The sequence below is a fragment of the Chiloscyllium plagiosum genome, unplaced genomic scaffold, assembly GCF_037043375.1.
Source record: "Chiloscyllium plagiosum isolate Xiang-an unplaced genomic scaffold, Cpla_swu_hap1 HiC_scaffold_9, whole genome shotgun sequence".
Taxonomy (NCBI): Eukaryota; Metazoa; Chordata; class Chondrichthyes; order Orectolobiformes; family Hemiscylliidae; genus Chiloscyllium; species Chiloscyllium plagiosum.
In genome coordinates, this window is record NW_028270147.1 from 7,334,870 (window position 1) to 7,360,914 (window position 26,045).

The 26,045-nt window shown below is 45.5% G+C and overlaps 1 protein-coding gene across 1 annotated transcript in view; it reads left to right on the top strand.

The window, feature by feature from the left end:
* Positions 1-26,045, top strand: part of ttll7 (tubulin tyrosine ligase-like family, member 7) — a 331,613-nt gene that overhangs the window by 81,277 nt on the left and 224,291 nt on the right. The window contains exon 2 of the mRNA XM_087990253.1: positions 22,180-22,351. Coding sequence (XP_087846379.1) covers positions 22,327-22,351 — 25 coding nt within the window. The 5' untranslated portion in view covers positions 22,180-22,326. The remainder of the gene's footprint in view (positions 1-22,179; positions 22,352-26,045) is intronic.

A 26,045-nucleotide genomic window follows, 5' to 3' on the forward strand; every position in this document is an offset into this window, starting at 1 on the left:
AGTGGGTTGTGTGTAATAGCAGACCATGCAGTAACAAGGCCTGGTATGTGAGGTTAGGGTGGGGGTAAGGATATGGGAGAAGCTGTCTCAGGCCCTAAAATTGTTGAACTTGATATTGAGTCCATAAGTTGCCAAGTGGAAAATGAGGTGTTGTTCTTCCAGTTTGTGCTGAGCTTCGCTGGAGCACTGCAGTAAGCCTGAGAAAGAATGTTAGACAAGGAACAGGGGGGTGGTATGTTAAACTGGCAGGCAACTGGAAGCTCAGAAGAACATAGGTGTTCATCGAAGTGGTCACTCAGCAACTAGGGCCGTTGAGATGAATGATGTCCCTCTGTGCTGTATTGTCCCTCTGGGTTGGTGGATCTCCTCTGGTGTTTAGATCAGAGTGGTGTTGGAAAAGCACAGCAGGTCAGACAGCATCCAAGGAACAGGAAAATCGACGTTTCAGGCAAAAGCCCTTCATCAGGAATGGAGGCAGGAAGCCTCCAGGGTGGAGAGATAAAAGATCTCCTCTGGTAACCTGCTGGTCTCCCAGTAGAAATGGTTTTTGATGAATTTCTCTGCCAAATCTCTTCAAAGCATTGTTACTGTCCCTTATTTTAAGATTACTCACACTGTAACCGCCACACCCTCTGAAATAAGCAACACCAGAGATTATTTGTGGGAGGGCAGGATCTTTAGCCTTGAGTAACCCAACGTCACGGACTATTCATGGCAGCAGAGAATTGAGAGCTTTCAATTTGACGTGGTATTTAATAAGCACTTCCACTGAATCTAAGCCCTGTCTGCTGCACTCAGTCCATTAGACGTCTCCTGACTCAACGGGATTTTAGCGCTGAGCCATTGTTAATGCTGCTGTTCACTTTATTACGGTAAGTTTGAGTAAAGAATTGAAATTCGATATAGGCAGTCCCTGGGTTCCATTCTGGAGTCTGTCTGAGGACAGTGTAAAGCAGCTGTTCGTAAGTACAGGAACTGTTCATAAGTCGAGTCCTTAAAATTACTCCCCTGTATGGGATTGCATTCATAGGTACGAGTGTTTGTCAGTCAGATATTCTTAAATTGTATCATTATTTGGTGTGTTTAAGCTGACTGGATTTTTTTCCCGATAGGACGTGGGTATTGCTGGCAAGGCCACCATTTGTTGCCCACCCCTAATTGCCTTTCAACTGAGTGACTTGCTGGGCTATTTCAGAGGGCAGTTTACACTTTACTGTGGGTCTGGAGTCACATGTTGCCCAGACTCACTAAGGATGGAAGATTTCCCTCCTTAAAGTGCTGAGTTTTATAGCTGTAGTTTCATGGTCACCAGACTAGCTTTAATGAGATTTCTGCATTGAATTTAAATTTATGGTGGGGTTTGAACCGTGTGCCCGAAGGATTAGTCTGGGTCTCTGGATTGTTCGTTCAGTGACGTTAGAACAACACCACCTATAAGTAAATAGCAAATTCTTATGCTCCAGAGTAGCTTCTGTAATCTAGGGGGAAAACAGTGTTCACATCTCTCACAGTTGCTCTTGTTAAGAGTGCAAGAATTGTTGCTATGGAGTCGATGCTTTCTGTAACGGTGTGCAATGTGTAAATAGCTAATCTGGTTTATTTTTGGTAGTGTTGGTTGAAGCAGGAGGAATGTTTCAGGAAGGCAGCAAATTGTCCGTTCTACAATCACTAACACTGTTAGCTTAAGGACAGAATGTTGCTCTGCTTAATGCTTTACCTGGAGAGCGTCAGCTACAACAGTGCAGCACTCCCTCAGTACTGTCCTGGAGTTTCCTCTCTTCTTTTACTAAATGCAGGAACTGCTGATCCATAGTTGCCCTGGAGATAACACCTTCTTGAAGAGCTGCAGTCAGTGTGGTGTAGGGGCACCGTTAGTGCTGTTGGGGAGTGGTGGGAGATGGGGTTTCACTATTTTGAAGTGAAGGAATGGTGATATATTTCCAAGTCTGATTTGGAGGGGAACCTGCAGGCTCTCATGCACCTGCTACATGCTATAATTTAGAAGGTGCTGTCTAACAAGGCTGAGTGAGTTGTAGCTTGTAGATGGTACATATTTCACAGTGCATCAACAGTTAAGGAGTGGATTTGATTAGATTCTTTGCAGTATGGAAACAGGCCCTTTGGCCCAACAAGTCCATACTGACCCTCCAAAGAGTAACCCACGCAGCCCCATTCCCCAACCTTATATTTAGCCCTGGCTAATGCATCTAACACTATGGGCAATTTAGCATGGCCAATTCAACTGGTCTTTGGACTGTGGGAGGAAACCCACGCAGACACAGGGAGAACGTACAAACTTCACACAGACAGTTGCCCGAGGTGTGAATCGAACCCCGGTCGTCAGCGTTGTGAGGCAGCCGTGCTAACCACTTAGCCATCATGCCGCCCAGGTCGTGTAGCTGGTGGATGTAGTGGATAACGTTGAGTGCCTTTGTATGTTATTGGTGCTACACCCAGCCAGAAAAGTGGGGAGTATTCCATCACACTGAGCCTGTGCCCTTTGGGGAGAAGGGACATGAGTCACTCATTGCAGCTTTCCTAGCCTCTGACCTGTTCTGCTGTCTGGTATTAGCCGTGATACACAGCAAGTGGTTAGGATCTGGAGTGGACTGCCTAAGACTATAGTGAAGGCCTGGTTTTCGGATAAGACTTGGGGAAAGGGCAGGAGAGTGTGACAAACTGAGCAACTCTTGCAGAGAATTAGTATTGATAGAGTGGACCAAATGGCCTATTTTTGTGATCTAGACATGAAATGACTCTGTGATGTATTGTGAATGTGAAAATAATGGGTTTGAAACAATAGTCTCCCCTTTAATTTGGACCTCAACATATCCAATGGTTTTTATCAAAATGTTTGTGATGCAGTGAGTGTTTAAGAATCATGGGCAAAATAGAAACATGGAAAAAAGAGGAGCAGGAGGAGGCCATTCAGCTCTTCAAGCCTGCTTCACCATTCAATATGATCACGGCTGATCATCCAACTCAGTCCCTGTTCCCACTGTGATCCCTTTAGTTCTAAGAACTATATCTAACTCCTTCTTGCAAACAGTCAATGTTATAGCCTCAAATAATCCAGTCTGCAACCCTATCTCAGTGACTTATCTACTGAAGTCTCACGCCTGTCGTTGCAAGGTGTTAGAAAGGATTCTGAGGGATAGGATTTATGACCATCTGGAAGAGCATGGATTGATTAAATGCAGTCAACACGGCTTTGTGAGGGGCAGGTCATGCCTCACAAACCTTATCGAGTTCTTTGAGGATGTGACTAGAAAAGTTGATGAGGGTCGAGCTGTGGATGTGGTGTATATGGACTTCAGCAAGGCACTTGATAAGTTTCTCCATGGTAGGCTCATTCAGAAAGTCAGGAGGAATGGGATACAGGGGAACTTAGCTGTCTGGATACAGAATTGGCTGGCCAACAGAAGACAGCGAGTGGTAGGAGAAGGAAAATATTCTGCCTGGAAGTCAGTGGTGAGTGGTGTTCCACAGGGCTCTGTCCTTGGGCCTCTCTTGTTTGTAATTTTCATCAATGACTTGGATGAGGGGATTGAAGGATGGGTCAGCAAGTTTGCAGATGACATAAAGGTTGGAGGCTGCAGCGGGACATTGACAGGATGCAGAGATGGTCTGAGAGGTGGCAGATGGAGTTCAACCTGGATAAATGCGAGGTGATGCATTTTGGAAGGTCGAATTTGAAAGCTGAGTACAGGATTAAGGATAGGATTCTTGGCGGTGTGGAGGAACAGAGGGATCTTGGGGTGCAGGTACATAGATCCCTTAAAATGGCCACCCCAGTCGACAGGGTTGTTAAGAAAGCATATGGTGTTTTGGCTTTCAGTAACAGGGGGATTGTGTTTAAGAGTCGTGAGATCTTGTTGCAGCTCTATAAAACTTTGGTTAGACTGCACTTGGAATACTGCGTCCAGTTCTGGTCGCCCTATTATAGGAAAGATGTGAATGGTTTGGAGATGGTTCAGAGGAGGTTTACCAGGACGCTGCCTGGACTGGAGGGCTTATCTTATGAGGAGAGGTTGACTGAGCTCGGACTTTTTTCATTGGAGAAAAGGAGGAGGAGAGGGGACCTAATTGAGGTATACAAGATAATGAGAGGTATCAATAGAGTCGATAGCCGGAGACTATTTCCCAGGGCAGAAATGGCTAACACGAGGGGTCATAGTTTTAAGCTGGTTGGAGGAAAGTATAGAGGGGATGTCAGAGGCGGGTTCTTTACACAGAGATTTGTGAGAGCATGGAATATGTTGCCAGCAGCAATTGTGGAAGCAAGGTCATTGGGGACATTTAAGAGACTGCTGGAGGGATCCCCAGTGGAGGGCTCTCTACGTGGGAGTCCTCCCCCTTTCTCTCGGGGACCTGGGGTGGAGGGTGCTGTACGCAGCAGTCCCCTGCAACTGCAGATTGCGGTGGTTCACGGACTCCCAGCCCAACTGCTTGTTCTGTGGCGCTGTGCAGTCCGTGGACCACGTGTATATTGGGTGTGGGCGTTTGCACTCCCTTTTTGATTTTCTGAAAAACCTCCTCCTCTGCTTTTGGCTGCACTTCAGTCCCACGCTTCTGATCTTCGGGCACCCGGTACGGAGGAGGGAGGGCAGGTCTGAAGACCTCCTCGTGTGTCTGCTCCTGGGCCTGGCCAAACTGGCCATTAACAGGTCCAGGCAGCGGGCTGTGGAAGGTGTCGTTAGGGCCGACTGCCTGCCCCTCTTCCATGGTTACGTTAGAGCCTGGGTGTCCTTGGAGAAGGAGCACACGGTGTCCACCAACACCCTGGAGTTGTTCAGGGAGAGGTGGGTGCCGCAGAGAGTGGAGTGCATTATTTCCCCCTCCAACTCTATTTTGATTTAGTCCCTGCCCTCCCCTTCACTGTTTGATCACACAGCATTGCCCTTTGATGTGAAGGGCAGTGTTTGTCACTGACCACGCAGGTGTTTCCTATCTTCCTGGTGGTGGAAATTGAATAAAGATTCGTGCACCTTGTGTCTCTCACTGTGTCTCACACCTGCACACACACACAACATGGGTGCTGGGAAAAAATAAGCACTACCACACTTAGGGGCGAGTGTGTGGATAAAAGAGAAAAAAAAGACTACTGGACATGCATATGGTCACAGAAATTTGAGGGTGCTTACATGAAGATCAATGGTCGGCACAACATCGTGGGCTGAAGGGCCTGTTCTGTGCTGTACTGTTCTATGAAGTGATTTTTAACTGTTGTCAGCTCTTTTCCTGAATCAGTATATTCAAATCCTATGCACTGTATTGTCCATCTGTGGAGCTTGCATTAACTAACACCATCTCGATAGAAAGCTGCTCCTTTGAACATTCTGTCTTGTCTGGAACCTGCCTTAATGACTGACGTGATCTTTGAGTACTCTGTAAGACCGTGATGAACACTGTCTTGTAAAATGGCCGACCACCATCTTGGAACAAGTGCATGCATTGGCCGTATCAAAGCTGCCATAGAAACTGATGATCTGGAATGAGTTTCTGTACCTTATCCATCCACTCACATTGGTACTGTCATGCTCAACACCCTTAACCTAATGCAATCAAAATCAGTTTTAAAATCTCAGATGACCTCCCTGCCAGCCTCAACAACTCATTTTAGCGGTAGAGAGCTCCAGGTTTATACACTGCTTTGTGCAAAGGGCTCAGATAGTTCAGTTGTTCTGTCAGCAAGCATTTATCATTTGTGAAACTAATAGCACATTTTGACATCTGCATATCGGCAATTATATATGGAAAGTGGTGCTAATGATTCTTCACTTTACTGTGTGCCTTATGGCAAATTAATTAGAAATCACTGAATTGATATAAACATATATGTCTTATGATATTAGTCCCATTGCAAAAGCCCACAAAGAGAAAACATATTTTTGAATGAAGTGCCATTTAAACAGAATTTCTTTTATTACTTACGAACAATATCCCCAGGCTGAGAAAATCTAATCTTGCTTTTGTGAAATCTCATCTTTCTCTATATTATAAGTATAATCCTAGATTTTTAGGATGATATTTTTAAAAGTTTATTTATAACATTTCATTTTTAAAAATCTTAATCACATGTGCACTTCCAAATCATTATGTTATCTTCTGCAAAATGATTAAAATGTGAACTATAATCGCTGTTTTACACTTCCTGATTTGCTTTCTGTGAGTATTCAATGTTGTCAACCACATAATCTGCCTGATGCCAACACACTTTCAGGAATGCCTAGAGATACTCTTCAATCAATGCAAGGTTTGGTTTGACATTAGGAAAGGGGATATTCACAGCATCGAGACTGTGAGGTGTGGAGTGTGGAGTTTCTTCCTTCAGTTAGTTTTTTCATTGTCCACCACCAGACATGATTGGATTTGCTGGAACTTTGATCGAGTTTGTTGTTTGTAGAATTGCTTGGCGATGGCATGCTGTTTCTGCTGTTTAGCATGCATATTACCCTGAACTGTAGCCTGACTATGTTATCGCCTCATTTTCTGGTATGCCAAGTCTTGCTCCTGGCATGCTCTCTTGCACTCTTTATTGAATTATTAGCTTGGTGGTGTTGGTAAAGTAATGCTGGGCCACGAGGTGTAGATTGTCAGTGTAAACAATACTGCTCTTATTGATGGCTTACAGCACCTTATGCCCTGTACTGATTTGCTAGATCTGTTCACACCATGATAGTGCACAAAATACAGTGAATGGTTTGATTCATGTATACTGAAGGATGGACTTGGTCTCAAGGTCTCTGTGGTGGATTAGTTGTTTTCAACTAAGGTCACCGGATTTGAAACATTAAGACCATACCATAAGACCATAAGACATAGGAGCGGAAGTAAGGCCATTCGGCCCATCGAGTCCACTCCGCCATTCAATCATGGCGGATGGGCATTTCAACTCCACTTACCCGCATTCTCCCCGTAGCCCTTAATTCCTTGTGACATCAAGAATTTATCAATTTCTGCCTTGAAGACATTTAGCGTCCCAGCCTCCACTGCACTCTGTGGCAATGAATTCCACAGGCCCACCACTCTCTGGCTGAAGAAATGTCTCCGCATTTCTGTTCTGAATTTACCCCTTCTAATTCTAAGGCTGTGTCCACGGGTCCTAGTCTCCTCACCTAACGGAAACAATTTCCTAGCGTCCACCCTTTCCAAGCCATGTATTATCTTGAAAGTTTCTATTAGATCTCCCCTTAATCTTCTAAACTCCAATGAGTACAATACCAGGATCCTCAGCCGTTCCTCATATGTTAGACCTACCATTCCAGGGATCATCCGTATGAATCTCCGCTGGACACGCTCCAGTGCCAGTATGTCCCTCCTGAGGTGTGGGGAACAAAACTGGACACAGTACTCCAAATGGGGCCTAACCAGAGCTTTATAAAGTCTCAGTAGCACAACGGTGCTTTTATATTCCAACCCTCTTGAGATAATTGACAACATTGCATTCGCTTTCTTAATCACGGACTCAACCTGCATGTTTACCTTTAGAGAATCCTCAACTAGCACTCCCAGATCCCTCTGTACTTTGGCTTTACAAATTTTCTCACCGTTTAGAAAGTAGTCCATGCTTCTATTCTTTTTTCCAAAGTGCAAGACCTCGCATTTGCTCACATTGAATTCCATCAGCCATTTCCTGGACCATTCTTTCAAACTATCTAGATCCTTCTGCAGCCTCCCCACTTCCTCAGTACTACCTGCCTGTCCACCTAACTTTGTATCATCAGCAAACTTCGCTAGAATGCCCCCAGTCCCTTCATCCAGATCATTAATATATGCGGCCCCAACACTGAACCCTGCGGGACACCGCTTGTCACCGGCTGCCATTCCGAAAAAGAACCTTTTATCCCAACTCTCTGCCTTCTGTCAGACAGCCAATCCTCAATCCATACCAGTAGCTCACCTCGAACACCATGGGCCCCCACCTCCCGTGTGGCACCTTATCAAAGGCCTTTTGGAAGTCTAGGTAGATAACATCCACTGGGTTTCCCTGGTCTAACCTACTTGTCACCTCTTCAAAGAACTCCAACAGGTTTGTCAGGCACGACCTCCCCTCACTAAATCCATGTTGACTTGTTCTAATCCGACCCTGCTCTTCCAAGAATTTAGAAACCTCATCCTTAATGATGAATTCTAGAATTTTACCAACAACCAAGGTTAGGCTAATTGGCCTATAATTTTCCATCTTTTGCCTTGATCCTTTCTTGAACAAGGGGGTTACAACAGCGATCTTCCAATCATCCGGGACTTTCCCTGACTCCAGTGACTTTTGAAAGATCTCAACCAACGCCTCCGCTATTTCCTCAACCACCTCCCTCAGAACTCTAGGATGTAGCCCATCAGGGCCAGGAGATTTATCAATTTTAAGACCTTTTAGCTTTTCTAGCACTTTCTCTTTTGTAATGGCAACCATACTCAACTCAGCCCCCTGACTCCCTTTAATTGTTGGGATATTACTCATGTCTTCCACTGTGAAGACTGATGCAAAGTACTTATTAAGTTCTCCTGCTATTTCCTTATCTCCCATCACTAGCCTTCCAGCATCAGTTTGAAGTGGCCCAGTGTCTACTTTTGCCTGTCGTTTGTTTCTTATGTATTGAAAGAAACTTTTACTATCATTTCTAATATTAACTGGCTCAACTACCTTCATATTTGATCCTCTCCTTCCTTATTTCTCTCTTTGTTATCCTCTGTTTGTTTTTGTAGCCTTCCCAATCTTCTGATTTCCCACTGCTCTTGGCCACTTCATAGGATCTCTCTTTTTCTTTGATAGATTTCCTGACTTCCTTTGTCAGCCATGGCTGTCTAATCCCTCCCCGGATAATCTTTCTTTTCTTGGGGATGAACCTCTGTACAGTGTCCTCAATTTTACCCACAAACTCCTGCTTTCTCTCCATAGATGCTGCCAGACCTGCTGAGTTTCTCCAGCAATTTCTGTTTTAGTGTGTTTCAGATCTCCAGCATCCACAGTTCTCTGTGCTATTTTATGTGACTTGCGATGTGACGCACAGATGCATCTGCAAGAGGTAGATTGGTGAGGAAAAGATCTAGTTGGCTTTTCCTTGCTTTCAATTCCTTTGCCATCTGCTCCAGACCCAGTTTAGAAGTTACATTCTAAAGGTCCTGACCAGCTTGATCAGTATGTGGTGGTGCCCAACCACTTTTAGTGACGGACATTGAGGTCCTCTCCTCAGAATACATTCAGTTCCCGTGCCACCTTCAGCGCTTCTTCCAAGTAACATGGAAGAGAATGGATTCATCAGCTGAGGTAGAAGGCGAGGTGTTGGTATTCAGTAGGAAGCTTCTTTGCCCATGTTTGATTTGATGCAATGAGACTTCATTTGGTTTGGAGTCAATACTGAGGACTTCCAGGGCAACTATTTCCCACCTCTATAGCACTGTGCCACCACCTTTGGTGGGTCTTTCTTGGAGATGGGACAGAACATAGACCCAAGGTTAATGATGGTGGTGCTTGGATGTTGTAGGACATGATTTGTTGAGAATGACTATGTTAGGTTGATTCTTTTATCATGCTCATATATGTTTGGGGACAAAAGAAATCTGCATTTTCTATTTTGGGGTGTTGGTCCCTTTAAGAACTAGAGTTTTCTGAAAAAAGAATTCTTATAAAAAGCAGCAAGCTTTCTGTAATGATCATGTGCCCAAGCTGTCTGGGAGAGAAACAAGAGGAAAAGGTTAATAAGAAGTAGATTGGACACGCTGAAGGCAGGAAACATGTTTCCGCTGATGGGTGAGTCCCGAACCAGAGGACACAGCTTAAAAATACGGGGTAGGCCATTTAGGACAGAGATGAGGAGAAACTTCTTCACCCAGAGAGTGGTGGGTGTGTGGAATGCTCTGCCTCAGAGGGCAGTGGAGGCCCAGTCTCTGGATTTGTTTAAGAAAGAGTTGGGTAGAGCTCTCAAGGATAGTGGAATCAAGGGTTATGGAGATAAGGCAGGAACAGGATACTGATTGAGGATGATCCGCCATGATCATAATGAATGGTGGTGCAGGCTCGAAGGGCAGAATGGCCAACTCCTGCACCTATTGTCTAAGTAAAGAATAGGGGTGAATAGATTGTGTGGGTGGTTCTGTTTCAGGCAGACCTTCCTGAGTAGGAAGCAATCTCACTGCAGAAAAAAACGTTGCTTTCATTTGGAATTTTGTCAGCAAAAGGTTGAAAACCCTTCTCCATTGAGTGACTCCTACCACGAAGTTGAATATCTAGAATTTGCCATAATGAGAAGAGAGAAGGAAAGAGATTTAGGGAGCTATAGCTCTAGAAGGAGAGAATTCTAGAACCAGGAATGATTTTACCTGGGGTAGCTTCACTGAAGACAACAGCGCCATCATTGTTGTACTGGGAATCTACATGCTCTTCATCCCCATGTCCACTGCCTGATTACCTTGATTTTTTTTCTAAGGGACCTGCCATAACTTGTTTAAAAATAGTTCCTCTATCATTTTCCCAAAGATGTATTTTAACTTTATTGACCTGTAGTGTCTTGCTTTTCTTTTAAAAAAGGAAGTTGCTTTTGCTGTTTTACAATTATCATCAATATCATAGAATCTCTAGTGTGGGACCAGCCCTTCGGCCCAACAAGTCCACACTGATCTTCCGAACAGCAACCCCACCCAGACCCATTGCCCTACACTATATTTACCCCTGACTAATGTACCCACCCACATGTCCCTGAACACTATGGGCAATTTAGCTTAGCCAATTCACCTAACCTGCCATCTTCAGACTATGGGAGGAAACCAGAGCACCCGGAGGAAACCCGTGCAGACACGTGGAGAATGGACAAATTCCATACAGACAGTCGCCCGAGGCTGGAATCATACGCAGGTCCCTAGCACTGTGAGGCAGCAGTGCTAACCGCTGAGCCACCGTATCGCTAATGGAAGCTTCCCAAAATCTAGGGAATATTGGAAAATTAAAAGCAACTCATCCACTATCTCACTCACCACTTCCTTTAAGTTTCTAGGATGAAGTCCATCGGGACCTGAGGACTTGTAGCTCCAATTATTCACTCAGTGTCATTTTCCTGGTGATTATAACCTTCTTGAGTTGTTCCCACCCTTCCTTTTCCTCTGTTACAGTTATTTCTGGAATGTTACTACTTTCCTCTACTTATTTAAATTGTGTAATAGCTTTAACTTTAACCACAGATTGGATTTGTTTTCTTTTTGGAATATAACTATTATGCGCATTCAAAAGTATTCCCTTTAATGTTTGCAATGGCATTGACATTGACCTATCCCTGGTTTGTGACTCATTTTCACTAGTTTTGCTTTCATGCTCTCATAATGACCCTTAATTAAGTTTAAAGTACCAGTCTTAGACTCACTCTTCTCCCCCTCAAACTGAATGCAAAATGCAATCATATTATGATTCCTGCAATCGAGGGTGATTGTGCTCTGAGATCATTATTAATGCTATCCCCACACCTAATACCTGGTCTGGCACAGCTTGATCTCTGGTTTCCTCCAAAATGGGATGTTTTAAAACCTAGCCTGATAACATTCCATAAACTCTTCATCTGAGCTGCCCTAGACCATCTAATTTTTAAAGTCTTGAATAAAATTAAAATCTTTCCGACAAGCTCCCATTATTTCTTACCTGATCTGCCCTACCACAGGGTTGCTGTTGGGGCCAGGAGTTTGTACACCACTCCCACCAATGACTCTTTGTTTTTATTGTTTCTTATCTCTACCCAAATCTGGTTTCCTAAACTTTGATCTTGCCTCTCATTATACCAAGGTGGCTCAGTGGTTAGTGCTGCTGTCTCACAGTGACAGGGACCCAGGTTCCATTCCACCCTCGCTGTGGAGTTTGCACAACCTCCCTGTGTCTTCATAGGTTTCCTCCAGGTGTTCCAGTTTCGTCCCACAGCGCAAAGATGTGCAGGTTAGGTGAATTGGCCATGCTAAATTGCCCATAGTGTCCAGGAATATGCAGGCCACGTGGATTAGCCAATGGAAATGCAGGGATAGGGTAGGGGGTTGGGTCTGGCTGTGATGCTCTTCAGAGGGGCGATATGGACTTGATGGGCTGAATGGCCTGCTTCCACACTGTAGGGATTCTATGATACACTAATATCGTCGGTAATTAACAGAACCTGGCTTCTGGTGCATCCTAAATGTTCAAATCCCTGTCATCCTGCATCCATTTTGTTATAATTAGATTATCCTTATCCATCTTTTATAGTGCCGTTGGTTCACCTGCTTTTTTTTCCCAAGCTACATGTATTCAGATACAAAACCTTTAATTTTGTCTTTTTATCATTTTGTGAACTCCAGCATTCTCCATTGACATTTCTTCTTAGATTTGTTACATTCTGATCCTTCCTGCCATGGTCTGTTTATCATCTTCCACATTAATGCCATAATCTCTTGCTGAAATGAGACCAGAAAGAGCTGGACATGCTCAGCAGCTCTGTCAAGAGGGAAATGGAGTGAGCTCTTCATGACTGTGACCCATCTCAGGGTACTCGTCAGTTCTGGTAAATAGATTATTTAAACCTCAGAGATTGTTGAGACCAGATCAGCTTGCTGTAATTATTCAGTTAGTCATGATTCATTAGCCTGCTGTCTGGACTGCATTTCTTGGCCAAGTTATCATGTGCTGATTATTGACAGAAACTATATAGCATGAAATTAGGATATTTCTGGCAACCCAGAACCAGGGGTCAGAGTCTGAGGATACAGGGTAGACCACTTCGGACTGAGATGAGGAGAAATGTCTTCACCCAGAGAGTGGAATTGTTTGCCACAGAAAACAGTTGAGGCCAAAACATTGAACATTGTCAGGAAGGAGTTAGGTATAGTTCTCCGAGCTGAATGAATCAAAGGGCATGGAGAGAAAGCAGGAACAGGAGACTGAGTTGGATGATCATATTGAATGGTGAAGCAGATTCAGTGGGCTGAATGGTCTACTCCTGTTTCTATTTTCCAGCCTTCTGTACTCGTGAACCTATACAGGAAACGACCAAAAGGATAATGGAATGCTAGCCTTTCTAAGAGCACAAGAACTTTGCAGTGGGAGTAGGCCATTCGGCCCCTCAAACCTGCTGCACTATTCTAGATCATGGCTGATCATCTACATCACTGTTATTGTCCCCTGGTATCCCTGTGTCCCTTAATGTAATTTTTTTACTAGAAACCTACCAGTCTCTGTCTTGAACACACTTGCATTTCCAAAGATATACCATTCTTTGAATGACGAAATTCCTCCTCATCTCAGTCGTAAATGGTCCACCTTTTCAATGAGACTGTGTTGCATAGTTCTAAACCCTGGCCAAACCAAGGGAGCTACCTTCCCTGTATCCACTCTGTCCAACCTCTGGAGAATTTTGTGAGTTTCAATGAGACCACCTCTCATTCTTCTCAATTCGAGAGAACATTGAGGTATCTAAAGGACTTGAATACAAGGAGGTCGACGTCTTGCTTGTATTATCAAAGGCCCTGTAAGGCCACACCTGGATTCACTTTGAACAGTATGTGGGGCAACACCCATTTTCCTGGCTTTTATCGATACAGATAGTGAAGGGAGTGTAGTGTGGAATTACCAGGATTTAGAAGGTTAAGAGGCAATCTGATTAACATTCCCAGACATAAAGGGGAACAGAGAGACAGAAACAACCTCTTCCTGCTGCTTGGAGAGTCTGGGACAAGGAAGCAATTTCTAAACAATCAATAGTTCAGGAGCCAAACTAAAATGAAGAAGCTTTGCAAAAGCTGTTTGCAGTTTGGAAATCCTTTTGAACTTGATGCCATGTCAATAGTAAATTTTCAAAGTGAAGTTGATCAACATTTGTCAGCCGTAGGGGATACAGGACAAATTATGGATATCAGGCACTTTCTCATTGATTAGCAGAACCAGCTCCAGGGAATAATTGGCCTCCAAATGCCTCTATGTTCCCTAATTGCAAAATCATTTGTCCTGATAGCACTCAGTCACTGGTTGCTGGACGCTGTGAATGGTCCATTACGGGTAAAGGATGTTGCAGTGAAGTGTTAAGTGGTTTGCAGTCCGGCTTGGCTTTTAAATAGGTGGTTCCTGATCATAATCCAATGGATGGCCAATTACATTGCAGATGCTCTACATGCCCATGGGAATAATACGAACATCTATAGTTTAATGCAATAAATTTAATTGGTCGCTTCATTTGATTTTGTTTTTCAGAGGTACATTTTTAAGGATCTATTAAAAGATGTCTGTTTCCACTACACCTCATATACAGTGTATTCAAAGCAGGACGGTTTAGAAAGTCAAACACAGAAACTCAAGAAATATAGAAAAGAGCAGCAGGAGGAGGCCATTTGGCCCTTCCATCCTGCTCCGCCGTTCAGTAGGATCATGGCTGATCATCCAGTTCAGTTTCTTGTTCCTGTTTATTCCCTTACCCTTTGATCCCTTTAGCCCTAAGAACTTTATCTAACACGTTTTTGAAAATATTCAGTGCTTCGGCCTTATCCGCTTCCTGTGGTAGAGAAATAGTACCTTGAGAAATAGAATATCTTATAAGTCAAAGCCAACCAATGGAAAAGCAACATCACATTGAAAACATGAAAGGTTCTCGCTGCTTCTTAACTGAAGAAAAATGACCGGCCGCCCTAATGTTTTAACCTTTCAGCAGTTGGTAAGAATCATAGAATGAATCAGTAGCAAAGAAAGTGATGGCCTTGTGGTATTGCTGCTAAATTATTAATCCAGGGATCCAGGTAATGTTCTGGGGACCCAGGTTGAAATTTGAATTCAATAAAAAAGTCTGGAATTATGAGTCTAATGATGACCATGGAATTCTTGCGAATTGTTGTAAAATCCCATCTGGTTCACTATATCTTTTAGGGATAAAAATCTGATTTCTTCTGGTCTGACCTACATGTGACTCCAAACCCACAGTAATGTCGTTAAATCTGAACTACCCTCTGGGCAATTAGGGATGGGCACTAAATGCTGGCCAGGCCAGTGATGTCTACGTTTTGTGAATGAATTTTAGAAACGTGGAGACCATTCAGCCCATTGTTTTAGTGCAGGCTCCTTGGAAGAGTCATCAAGATGGTCTCCTTTCAACTGTTGTCTCCCCATCATCATGCGAAGTTTGTTATTTGTTCACAGGATGTGGGCGTCTCTGGCTCAGCCATCTTTTATTGCCTATCCCTAATTACCCAGAGGGCAGTTAAGAGTTAACCACATTGCTGTGGGTCTGGAGTCACATGTAGACCAGACCAGGTAAGGATGGTAGTTTCCTTCCTTAAAGGACATATGTGAACCCGATGGGTTTTTCCAACAATCGAGAATGGGTTCATGGTCAACATTAGATTCTTAATTCCAGATTTTTAAAATTGAATCCAAATTCCACTATCTGCCATGGTGGGATTTGAACCCAAGTCCCCAATCTGTTGGCCTGGGGCTCTCGATTACTACTCCAGTTTTAATACCATACGGCCCCACCTCCTCTAAATTCTCCTGATATGTTCTGGTTTAAAGTGCACTCCCAGTTCACAAGCTCTACGCAAAAGAGAGATGTCAAAGAGCTTGGGACAAAGTTATCAGGAAGTGATCTCTGATACTTTGTTATCAAGAATATTAATGAAAGGCATGTACTTGAACAGAGTTTTCTGTGTCTGGGGAAGAATAACTAAGTTCTGTAAATCAAAGTTTGTGAGAAGATTTGTAGCTCGGGTGCTCGTTGTTGGGGTTCTGTTCACCGAGCTGGAAATGTTTGTTGCAAACGTTTCGTCCCCTGTCTAGGTGACATCCTCAGTGCTTGGGAGCCTCCTGTGAAGCGCTTCTGTGGTGTTTCCTCCGGCATTTATAGTGGCCTGTCCCTGCCGCTTCCGGTTGTCATTCCGGAATGTCTATAAATCATTGCCTCAACGCTGTTTTTTAATAAACTTGTTGAGTAATTTATGGCTTAATCTACCACAGGGATGATTCTTTGTTCTGCTGCTGAAGGAATCCGGGAAAATCATGAAGGAATTTGTAATCTATCCTGTAAACCTGATACAGTATTAAGTGTTTCTAGTCAGAAGGAGACCTGCCATATGTGGAGACACTGGAAAAGCTGCAATTGTTTCCTTTAAAGTAGAGAAGGTTAAGGGAGGGTTCAATAGAAATAGGAGCATAGACTCAGAGCACAGAAACAGACTCTTCGGTCCAACTCTGCACTGACTGATAATCCCAATCTGACCTGATCCCATTTGCCAGCACTTCACCCATATCCCTTTAAACCCTCCCTATTCATGTATCCATCCAGATGCTTTTTAAATGTTGTAATTGTACCAGCCTCCACCACTTCTCCTGGCAGCTCGTTCCGTACATGCACCACCCTCTGTGTGAAAAGGTTACCCCTCAGATCCTTTTTAAATCTTAGCGCCCTCGCCTTTAACCTATCCCCTCTAGTTCTGGACTCTCCCACCCCAGGGAAAAGACCTTGCCTATTTACCCTATCCAAGTCACTCATGATTTTAGAAACTTCTATATGACCACCCATCGGTCCCTGACGTTCCAGGGAAGAAAATTCCATCCTATTCAGCCTCTCCCTATAACTTAAAACCTCCAGTTCCAGCAACATGCTTGTAAATTATTTCTGCATGCTCTCAAGTTTAATAACATTCTTCCTATAGAAGGGCGACCAGAGTTATGTGCAGTATTCCAAAAGTGGCCTCACCAATGTTCTGTACAGGTGCAACATGACCTCACAACTCCAATACTCAATGTTGTGACCAATAAGGCAAAGGTGAGGACTGCAGATGCTGGAGATCAGAGTCTAGATTAGAGTGGTGCTGGAAAAGCACAGGAGGTCAGGCAGCATCCGAGGAGCAGGAAAATCAACGTTTCAGGCCCTTCATCAGGACTGAAGGCAGGGAACGTCAAGGGTGGAGAGGTAAATAGGAGGGGTGTAGGGGTGGGGAGAAGGTAGCAAAGAGTACAATAGGTGAATGGGAGTGGGGATGGAGGTGATAGGTCAGAGAGGAGGATGGGGGAGGGTAAATAAGAGTACAATGGGTGAATGGGGGTGGGGATGAAGGTGATAGATCAGAGAGGAGGGTGGGGGAGGGTAGATAAGAGTACAATGGGTGAATGGGGGTGGGGATGGAGGTGATAGGTCGGAGAGGAGGGTGGGGGAGGGTAGATAAGAGTACAATGGTGAATGGGGGTGGGGATGAAGGTGATAGGTCAGAGGGGAGGGTGGAGTGGATAGGTGGGAAGGGAGATTGGCAGGTAGGACAGGTCATGGGGACAGTGCTGAGCTGGAAGTTTGAAACTGGGGTAAGATGGAGGGAGGGGAAATGAGGAAAATAGTGAAGTCCACATTAATGCCCTGGGGTTGAAGTGTTCCGAGGCGGAAGATAAGGCGTTCTTCCTCCAGGCGTCGGCTGGTGAGGGAGCGGTGGTGGAGGAGGCCCAGGACCTGCATGTCCTCGGCAGAGTGGGAGGGGGAGTTGAAATGTTGGGCCACGGGGCGGTGGGGTTGATTGATGCGGGTGTCCCGATGTTCCCTAAAGCGCTCTGCGAGAAGGCGTCCAGTCTCCCCAATGCAGAGGTGACCGCATCGGGAACTCCGGATACAATAAATTGTATTGGTGGATGTGCAGGTAAAACTTTGATGGATGTGGAAGGCTCCTTTAGGGCTTTAGATGGAGGTGAGGGGGGAGGTGTGGGCGCAGGATTTGCAACTCCTGTGGTGGCAGGGGAAGGTGCCAGGATGGGAGGGTGGGTTGTTGGGGGGTGTGGACCTGACCAGGTAGTCACAGATGGAAAGCGGAAAGGGGTGGGGAGGGAAATATATCCCTGGTGGTGGGGTCCGTTTGGAGGTGGCAGAAATGTTGGCGGATGATTTGGTTTATGCGAAGATTGGTAGGGTGGAAGGTGAGCACCAGGGGCATTCTGTCCTTGTTACGGTTGGAGGGGTGGGGTCTGAGGGCAGAAGTGCGGGATGTGTTGGAGGGCATCTTCAACCACTTGGGAGGGGAAATTGCGGTCTCAAAGAAGGAGGCCATCTGGTGTGTTGTGTGGTGGAACTGCTCCTCCTGGGAGCAGATACGACGGAGGCGGAGGAATTGGGAATACAGGGTGGCATTTTTGCAGGAGGTAGTGTGGGGAGAGGTGTAATCCAGGTAGCTGTGGGAGTCGGTGGGTTTGTAAAAAATGTCAGTGTCAAGTTGGTTGTCATTGATGGAGATGGAAAGATCCAGGAAGAGGAGGGAGGTGTCAGAGATGGCCCAGGTGAATTTAAGGTCAGGGTGGAATGTGTTGATGAAGTTGGTGAACTGCTCAACCTCCTAGCGGGAGCATGAGGTGGCGCCAATGCAGTCATCAATGTAGCGGAGGAAGAGGTGGGGAGTGGTGCTGGTGTAATTACGAAAGATCGACTGTTCTACGTAGCCAACAAAGAGACAGGCATAGCTGGGGCCCATACGTGCGCCCATGGCTACCCCTTTGGTCTGGAGGAAGTGGGAGGATTCAAAGGAGAAATTGTTAAGGGTGAGGACTAGTTCAGCCAAACGAATGAGAGTGTCAGTGGAAAGGTACTGTTAGGGACATCGGGAGAGGAAGAAACAAGGGCTTGGAGGCCCTGGTCATGGTGGATGGAGGTGTAGAGGGACTGGACGTTCATGGTGAAGATGAGGCGTTGGAGGCCGGGGAAACGGAAGTCTTGGAGGAGGTGGAGGGCGTGGGTGGTGTCTCGAACATATGTGGTGAGGTCTTGGACTAGGGGGGATAGGACAGTGTCGAGGTAGGTAGAGATGAGTTCAGTGGGGCAGGAGCAGGCTGAGACAATGGGTCGGCCAGGGTGGTCAGGCTTGTGGATCTTGGGAAGGAGATAGAACCGGGCAGTGCGGGGTTCCCGGACTATGAGGTTGGAAGCTGTGGGTGGGAGATCTCCTGACGTGATGAGGTTCTGTATGGTCTGGGAGATGATGGTTTGGTGATGGGGGGGTGGGGTCATGGTCGAGGGGGCGATAGGAAGAGGTGTCCTCGAGTTGGCGTTTGGCTTCAGCGGTGTAGAGGTCAGTGCGCCAAACTGCTACCGCCCCCTTTATTCGCTGGCTTGATGGTGAGGTCGGGATTGGAGCAGAGGGAGTGGAGGGCTGTGTGTTGTGAGGGTGAGAGGTTCGAGTGGGGGAGGGGGGGTAGACAGTTGGAGGCGGTTAATATCCCGGCGGCAGTTGGAAATGAAGAGGTCGAGGGCGGGTAATAGGCCAGCGCGGGATGTCCAAGTGGATGGAGTGGGTTGGAGGTGGGCGAAGGGGTCCTCGGAAGGTGGGCCCGAGTCCTAATCGTAAAAGTAAGCTCCGAGGCGGGGGCGGCGGAAGAAGTATTCGATGTCACAACGTGTATTAAATTTATTGATGCGTGGGCAGAGGGGGACGAAGGTGAGGCCTTTGCTGAGGACTGATCACTTGTCCTCAGTGAGGGGGAGGTCTGGGAGGATGGTGAAAACTTGGCAGGGTTGGGAGCTAGGACCTGGGGGTTAGGTGTGGAGCTGGGAGTGGGGGCGCAGCCTGTAACTGGAGTGGGGGCAAGCATGCCAAATGTTTTGTTTGTAACATGTTGAAACCTAGAATCATATAATTATAGAATATACAATACAGAAAGAGGCCTTTCAACTCATCGTGTCTGGACTTGCTCCAGAAAGAGCTACCCAGTCAGTCCCATTCTCCAGCCCTATCTCCATAGCCCTCTAAATTCATCACTTTCTAATATGCATCCAGCTCTGTTTAGAAGAGAAGGTTGCCCATGGTAGCGTGATGGAGAAAGTGTAGTTGCATGTGGTACAGGTTGTACTAGGGAGATGGATAGAGAACTGGCTGGGCAACAGGAGACAGAGAGTAATAGTGGAAGAGAGTTTCTCAAAATGGAGACCAGTGACCAGTGGTGTTCCATAGGGATCCGTGATGGGACCACTGTTGTTTGTGATATACACAAATGTTTGGAAGAATTTATATCCATTCAAGAACAAAGAACAAAGGACAAAAAAAATTCACAGCACAGGAACAGGCCCTTCGGCCCTCCAAGCCTGTGCCAATCCAGACCCTCTATCCAAACCTGTCGCCTATTTTCTAAGGATCCCTCTGCTCCCTGCCCATTCATGTATCTGTCTAAATACATCTTAAATGATGCTATCATCCCCACCTTTACCACCTCGATTGGCAATGCATTCCAGGCACCCACCACCCTCTGCATAAAGAACCTTCCACGTTTAGCTCCCTTAAACATTTTCCCTTTCACCTTGAACTTGTGATTTTGTAGACCTCAATCAGGTCCTCCCTCAACCTTCATCTTTCTAATGAAACTAATTATAATCTGCTCAACTGTCTTCATAGCTAGCACCCTCCATACAAGGCAACATCCTGGTGAACCTCCTCTGCACCTTCTCCAAAGCATCCACATCCTTTTGGTAATGTGGCGACCAGAATCTGCAAAATGTACATCCCTAAAATTTCATTAGACAAGCATTTATGATTGAAGGGGCAAGGAGGTGGCGGTGAGGTTGGGGGTTGAGATGGGGGGGGACGTGGTGAATGGTTGAGGTGGGAACGAGTGTTGGGACATTATTTTGAATTTTACCTACCTCTGCACATTCAGCACTGACCAAAGATGCTTCTAGTTGGTAGAAGGTGAAAGATGGTTCAGGAGTGTTCTGGTGAGTGAGTTGGTGCGGCTGCTTTTCTTCGGCTCAGACTTTGCAGGAATGCTGGTGGAATTGGCAATGTTCACCACCATCGTTACTTGTGTCCAAGTGACAGTAACTCGGGGATTCTGCACAGGAGACAGGGTAACATGGGCTTTCACAAGTTTCTATCAGTGATTTGATATTGCTGTAAAATGAGCACCGTCGAGGCATCCCCAGTTCTTACAATGAGACTCTCATTTTTACACAGTTAGTCTCACTGTAAAAATCTTTTTAAAATATGATAAAATGATAAATTATAAATTAACATTAACATTACCACCTCAGCAATCTAAAACTAATTTGATTTTTGTGAAGCAACAAATTTCTCTGGTATGATTTTTAAAAAATCACATTTTTCAGCATAACATTTTAAAACTTTTTTATGTTGTTTTAGCTTCGATCTCAATTTAATTAGAGCAGTGTGGTGGCTCAGTGGTTAGTACTGCTGTCTTACAGTGGTAGGGGCCTGGGTTCAATTCCAGCCTTGGGTGACTGTCTGTGTGGAGTTTGCACATTCTCCCTATTTCTGGGTGCTCTGGTTTCCTCCCATAGACCATAGTGTGCAGGTTCGGTGGATTAGCCATGCTCAATTACCCATAGTGTGCAGGTTAGATGGATTGACTGTGCTAATTTGTCCATAGTATGTAGGTTAGGTGGATTAGCCATGGGAAGTCTAGGGTGCGGTGGGAGGGTCAGTGTGAACTTGTTGGGCTGAATAGTCTGCTTCTACACTGTAGGATTTATATCATTGATTTTGTTCTCTGAAAAAGGATGTGAAAATTCAAAGGGATAAACTTTGAATTTGCTTTGCAGATAAGCTTTGTCGATGCTGTAAATCAGAAACAAACAGAGATTGCTGGAAAAGCTCAGCAGGTCTGGCAGCATCTGTGGAGAGAAATCTGAGTTAACATTTCAGGTCCAGTGACCCTTCCTCTTCACAGATGCTGCCAGACCTGCTGAGCTTTTCCAGCAACCTCTGTTTTTGCTTTTCCTTCTGCCGTGCTGTCAGCGGGAATGCTTAAGTGTGATTGGCTGCTTTCCCTGTGCGATGGTATCATGGCCGCTGGAGGTTCCCTTGACTTATTGCAAGATGAGAACAGCCGAGATGGCTTGGCGCTTTGTGTGCATCTTTCTTTGAGTGACACTGTTGTGGAGATAACTTGCTGCCTGAACTGTCCTTGTTTGCTTCCAGTTGAAATGTGGCATTATGGAGGGGGGGGGTGGGGGGAATGGAAAGGCGGTTTCAGAATGCTGTCAATCGCTGTTTACTTGCTGCGTTCGCTGAGGCTGTCTCAGAGGTCCTTGTGACAGAGTGTGATGTATGATCACAATTTAGGGACAGCATGGGCAGGGCGCTCACTCCTTCAGCAGTGGTTGTGGATTGATGAACAAACGGCCTGTCCGCTGTGGCTGGAATTGAGGTCTTTGTCTGCAGCGAGTGGAGATGTTGTCATACAAAGCTGATCAGTGTCCTTCCTCCTTCCAGCAGACTCTGAGCAGCGTTCAGACCTCCGTCTGCTGCAATGGACTGACTGAAAAGAAACATATATCACCCACGTGGATCCCCTACCCACCATCCTGACAGCCAGGAGTGAGTTTCCAGCCTCTGTCGCTACATCCTGCCAACTGAACGATGCCTTCATTCCCGATTGATGGAGGTAAGCGGAAAGGTCACACCATTTATTTTAAGAGGCATTTTTGTCAGATACCAAGCAGCCCCACAGCACTGAGCTCTGCACATACAGAGTCCCTCCTTTTAGCTCAGAGGGGGCCTATTTTAGCAATGGAGTGTTTATTGAACTATTCAGTGCCCTGTACATTGTTGTGCTCCTTAAGGTTGAGTCTGTCTGACCATTTATAAGAATACCCACTGCTATTACCTCCTGAAAGACAATTAGAGATGGACATTAAACAGTAGCCTGCGACAGTGCTCATAGGCCACAACTGAATACAATTTAAGGGATGGCTCACTGGCTAGCACTGTGGCCTCACAGCGTCAGGGACATGGGTTCGACTCCAACCTCGGGTGACTGTCTGTGTACAGTTTGCATGTTCTCCCTGTGTCTGTGTGGACTTCCTCCCGGGTGCTCCGCTCTCCTACCACGTTCCAAAGATGTGCAGGTTAGGATGGATTGACCATGGGAAATTGTCTATAGTGTTCAAGGAATCTGCAGGCTAGGGGGCTTAGCTATGGGAAACGCAGGGTTATAGGGTAGGGAGTTGGGTCTGGGTGGGATACTCTTCACAGGGTTTGCTTGAACTGGAAGGGCTGAATGGCCAGTTCCATGCAATTGGGATTCTATGATACCACCACGTCTGATATCCCTCGGTTAAAAATCTGTCCATCACAGATATAGCTACCTTCAAAGATGGTGCACACACAGACCTCTTAGGCAGAGAATTCTGAACATTCACAATAAATTTCTCAGCCTCAACGTCAGGCCAAAAGAATTGGCCTCTTTTTGCTGCGACAATTCCCCAGTTCCCAGGCTCCAGTGAATCTTAAGGAAATCAAAAGGACAATTTACTGACAGGACCAGTAATGTCATATTCACTGGCAGACGTGAATTGTTTGGAAAAGCCATTCACTGCCCCCGACCCCTCCTCTCTCATAGTGGACCAGAAGATAGAGTGGAGCAATACCACCACCTGCTGGCTGCAAACCATATTAGCACAGGGTGGCTGGCGTGTGGGGAAGGAGCTTGGTTGGGTTAGGGATTGAGCGTATGCAAGATCCTTCTTGTTGTGTGCTGTTTATGCCAAAGTGCTTGTTGCACATCAATGAAATCGGAGCACGAACACAGAATTGTTACGGCCCTGAAGGAAGCCATTCAACCTATCGGTGTCTTCTATCCCCTGGTGTCAATATCCTGTCTTTTCCTCATCTCCTCACACACCATTTCTATCCAAATCACCATCCAATGCGCTCTTGGATGCTTGAGCCTCCCTCACATTTCCAAGCAGGGCATTCCATAAGAAGGAGAGAGCCATTCAGCCCCTCAAATCTGCTGCACCATTCAATAAGTTCCTGGCTGATCTCATTGCATTTTCAATTCTGCATTCACATCCTGTGCAGATAAGACTTGATTCCCCTGTCGGTCAGACCATGAGGTATTGGATCAGAATTAGGCCATTTAGCCCATCAGATCTGTTCCATCATTCAATCATGCTGATATCTTTCTCAACTCCATTCTCCTGCCTTCTCCCCTTATCTCTTGATTCTCTTACTGATCAGAAACCTGATTCTGGATTAGTGGTGCTGGAAGAGCATAGCAGTTCAGGCAGCATCCAAGGAGCATGACACGCAAATTCGTGAAGCGTTCCATATTTTTGATTTCGCTGCTCCTCGGATGCTGCCTGAACTGCTGTGCTCTTCCAGCACCACTAATCCAGAATCTGGTTTCCAGCATCTGCAGTCATTGTTTTTACCTACCTGATCAGGAACCTAGCTATCTCTGTCTTAAATACACTCAATGATTTGGCCTCCACAGTCCTCTGTGGCAATGAGTTTCACAGATTCACCACCTTCTGGGTGAAGACATTCCTTTTCATCTTAGTACTGAAGGGTTATCCCTTTACTCTGAGGCTCTGCCTTCGGGTCCTAGTCTCTCCTACTAGGGGAACATCTCAGAGAGTCATGGAGTCCTACAGCATGGAGACAGGCCCTTTGGCCCAAACCGGTCCATCCCAACCAAAATGTCCATCCATTTCCCTGCACCTGGCCCATATCCTTCTAAACTTTTCCTATCCATGTTTTTGTCCAAACGCCTTTGAAATGTTGTTAATGTACCCACCTCAACCACTTTCACTGGCAGCTCATTCCATATGCGTACCACCCTCTGTGTAAAAGGTTTCCCCTCAGGTTTCCTTTTATTCTTTCCCCTCTAACCCTAAACTGATGCCCTCTAGTCCTTGATTCCCCGACCCTGGGAAAAAGACTGAGTGCAGTCACCCTCTCCATGCCTCTTATGATCTTATACACTTCTATAAGATCCTCCCTCAGTCTCCAATGCTCTAAAGAAAATGTCCTATCAAATTGTGCATCCAATTTGCCAGCTCCCTCTGGATTCAGTGTAAATTAACATAGAACATAGAACGTTACAGTGCAGTGCAGGCCCTTTGGCCCTCAATGTTACACCGACCTGTGAAATTAATCTGTTGCCCATCTAACCTAAACCATTCCATTATTATCCATATGTTTATCAAATGCCCATTTAAATGCCCTTAATGTCAGTGAGTCTACTGTTTCAGGCGGGTCGTTCCATGCCCCTCCTACTCTCTGAGTAAAGAAACTACCCCGGTATCTGTCCTAAATCTATCACCCCTCAATTTAAAGCTATGTCCCCTCGTGTTAGCCATCACCATCCGAGAAAAAAGGCTCTCACTGTCCATCCTGCCTAACCCTCTGATTATCTATATGACTTGATTAAGTCACCTCTCAACATTCTTCTCTTCAATGAAAACAGCCTCAAGGCCCTCAGCCTTTCCTCGTAAGACCTTCCTTCCATACCAGGCAACATCCTTGTAAATCTCCTCTGAACCCATTCCAAAGCTTCCACATCCTTCCTATAATGCAGTGACCAGAACTGTACACAATACTCCAGATGCAGCCTTACCAGTCGTCTTGTAAATCTGAACATGACCTCATGGCTCCGAAACTCAATCCCCCTACCGATAAACACCAGCACACCATATGCCTTCTTAACAACCCTATTAACCTGAGTGGCAACGTTCAGGAATTTATGCATATCGACACCGAGATCTCTTTGTTCATCCACACTGCCAAGAATTTGACCATTAGCGCCGTACTCTGCATTCCTGTTACTTCTTCCGAAGTGAACTACCTCAAATTTTTCTGTATTAAATTCATTTGCCACTTCTCAGCCCAGTTCTGCAACTTATCTATGTCTCTCTTTAACCTACAACATCCTTCGGCACTATCCACAACTCTGTCTCCCTTAGTGTCGTCCGCAAATTTACTAACCATCCTTCTACGCCCACATCCAGATCATTTATAAAATTGACAAACGGTAGTGGCCCCAAAACAAATCTTTGTGGCATAGCACTGGTAACTGAGCTCCAGGATGAACATTTCCCATCAACCACTACCCTCTGTCTTCTTTCAGCTAGCCAATTTCTGATCCAAACCACTAAATCCCGAAACTTCTTATTTTGTGCAATAGCCTACCATGTGGAACTTATCAAATACTTTACTGAAGTCCATCTGAACCATATCAACTGCTTTACCCTCATCCACCCGTTTTGTCACCTTCTTGAAGAACTCAATAAGGTTGGTGAGGCACGGCCTCCCTTCACAAAACCGTGTTGACCTTCCCTAATCAAATTATTCCT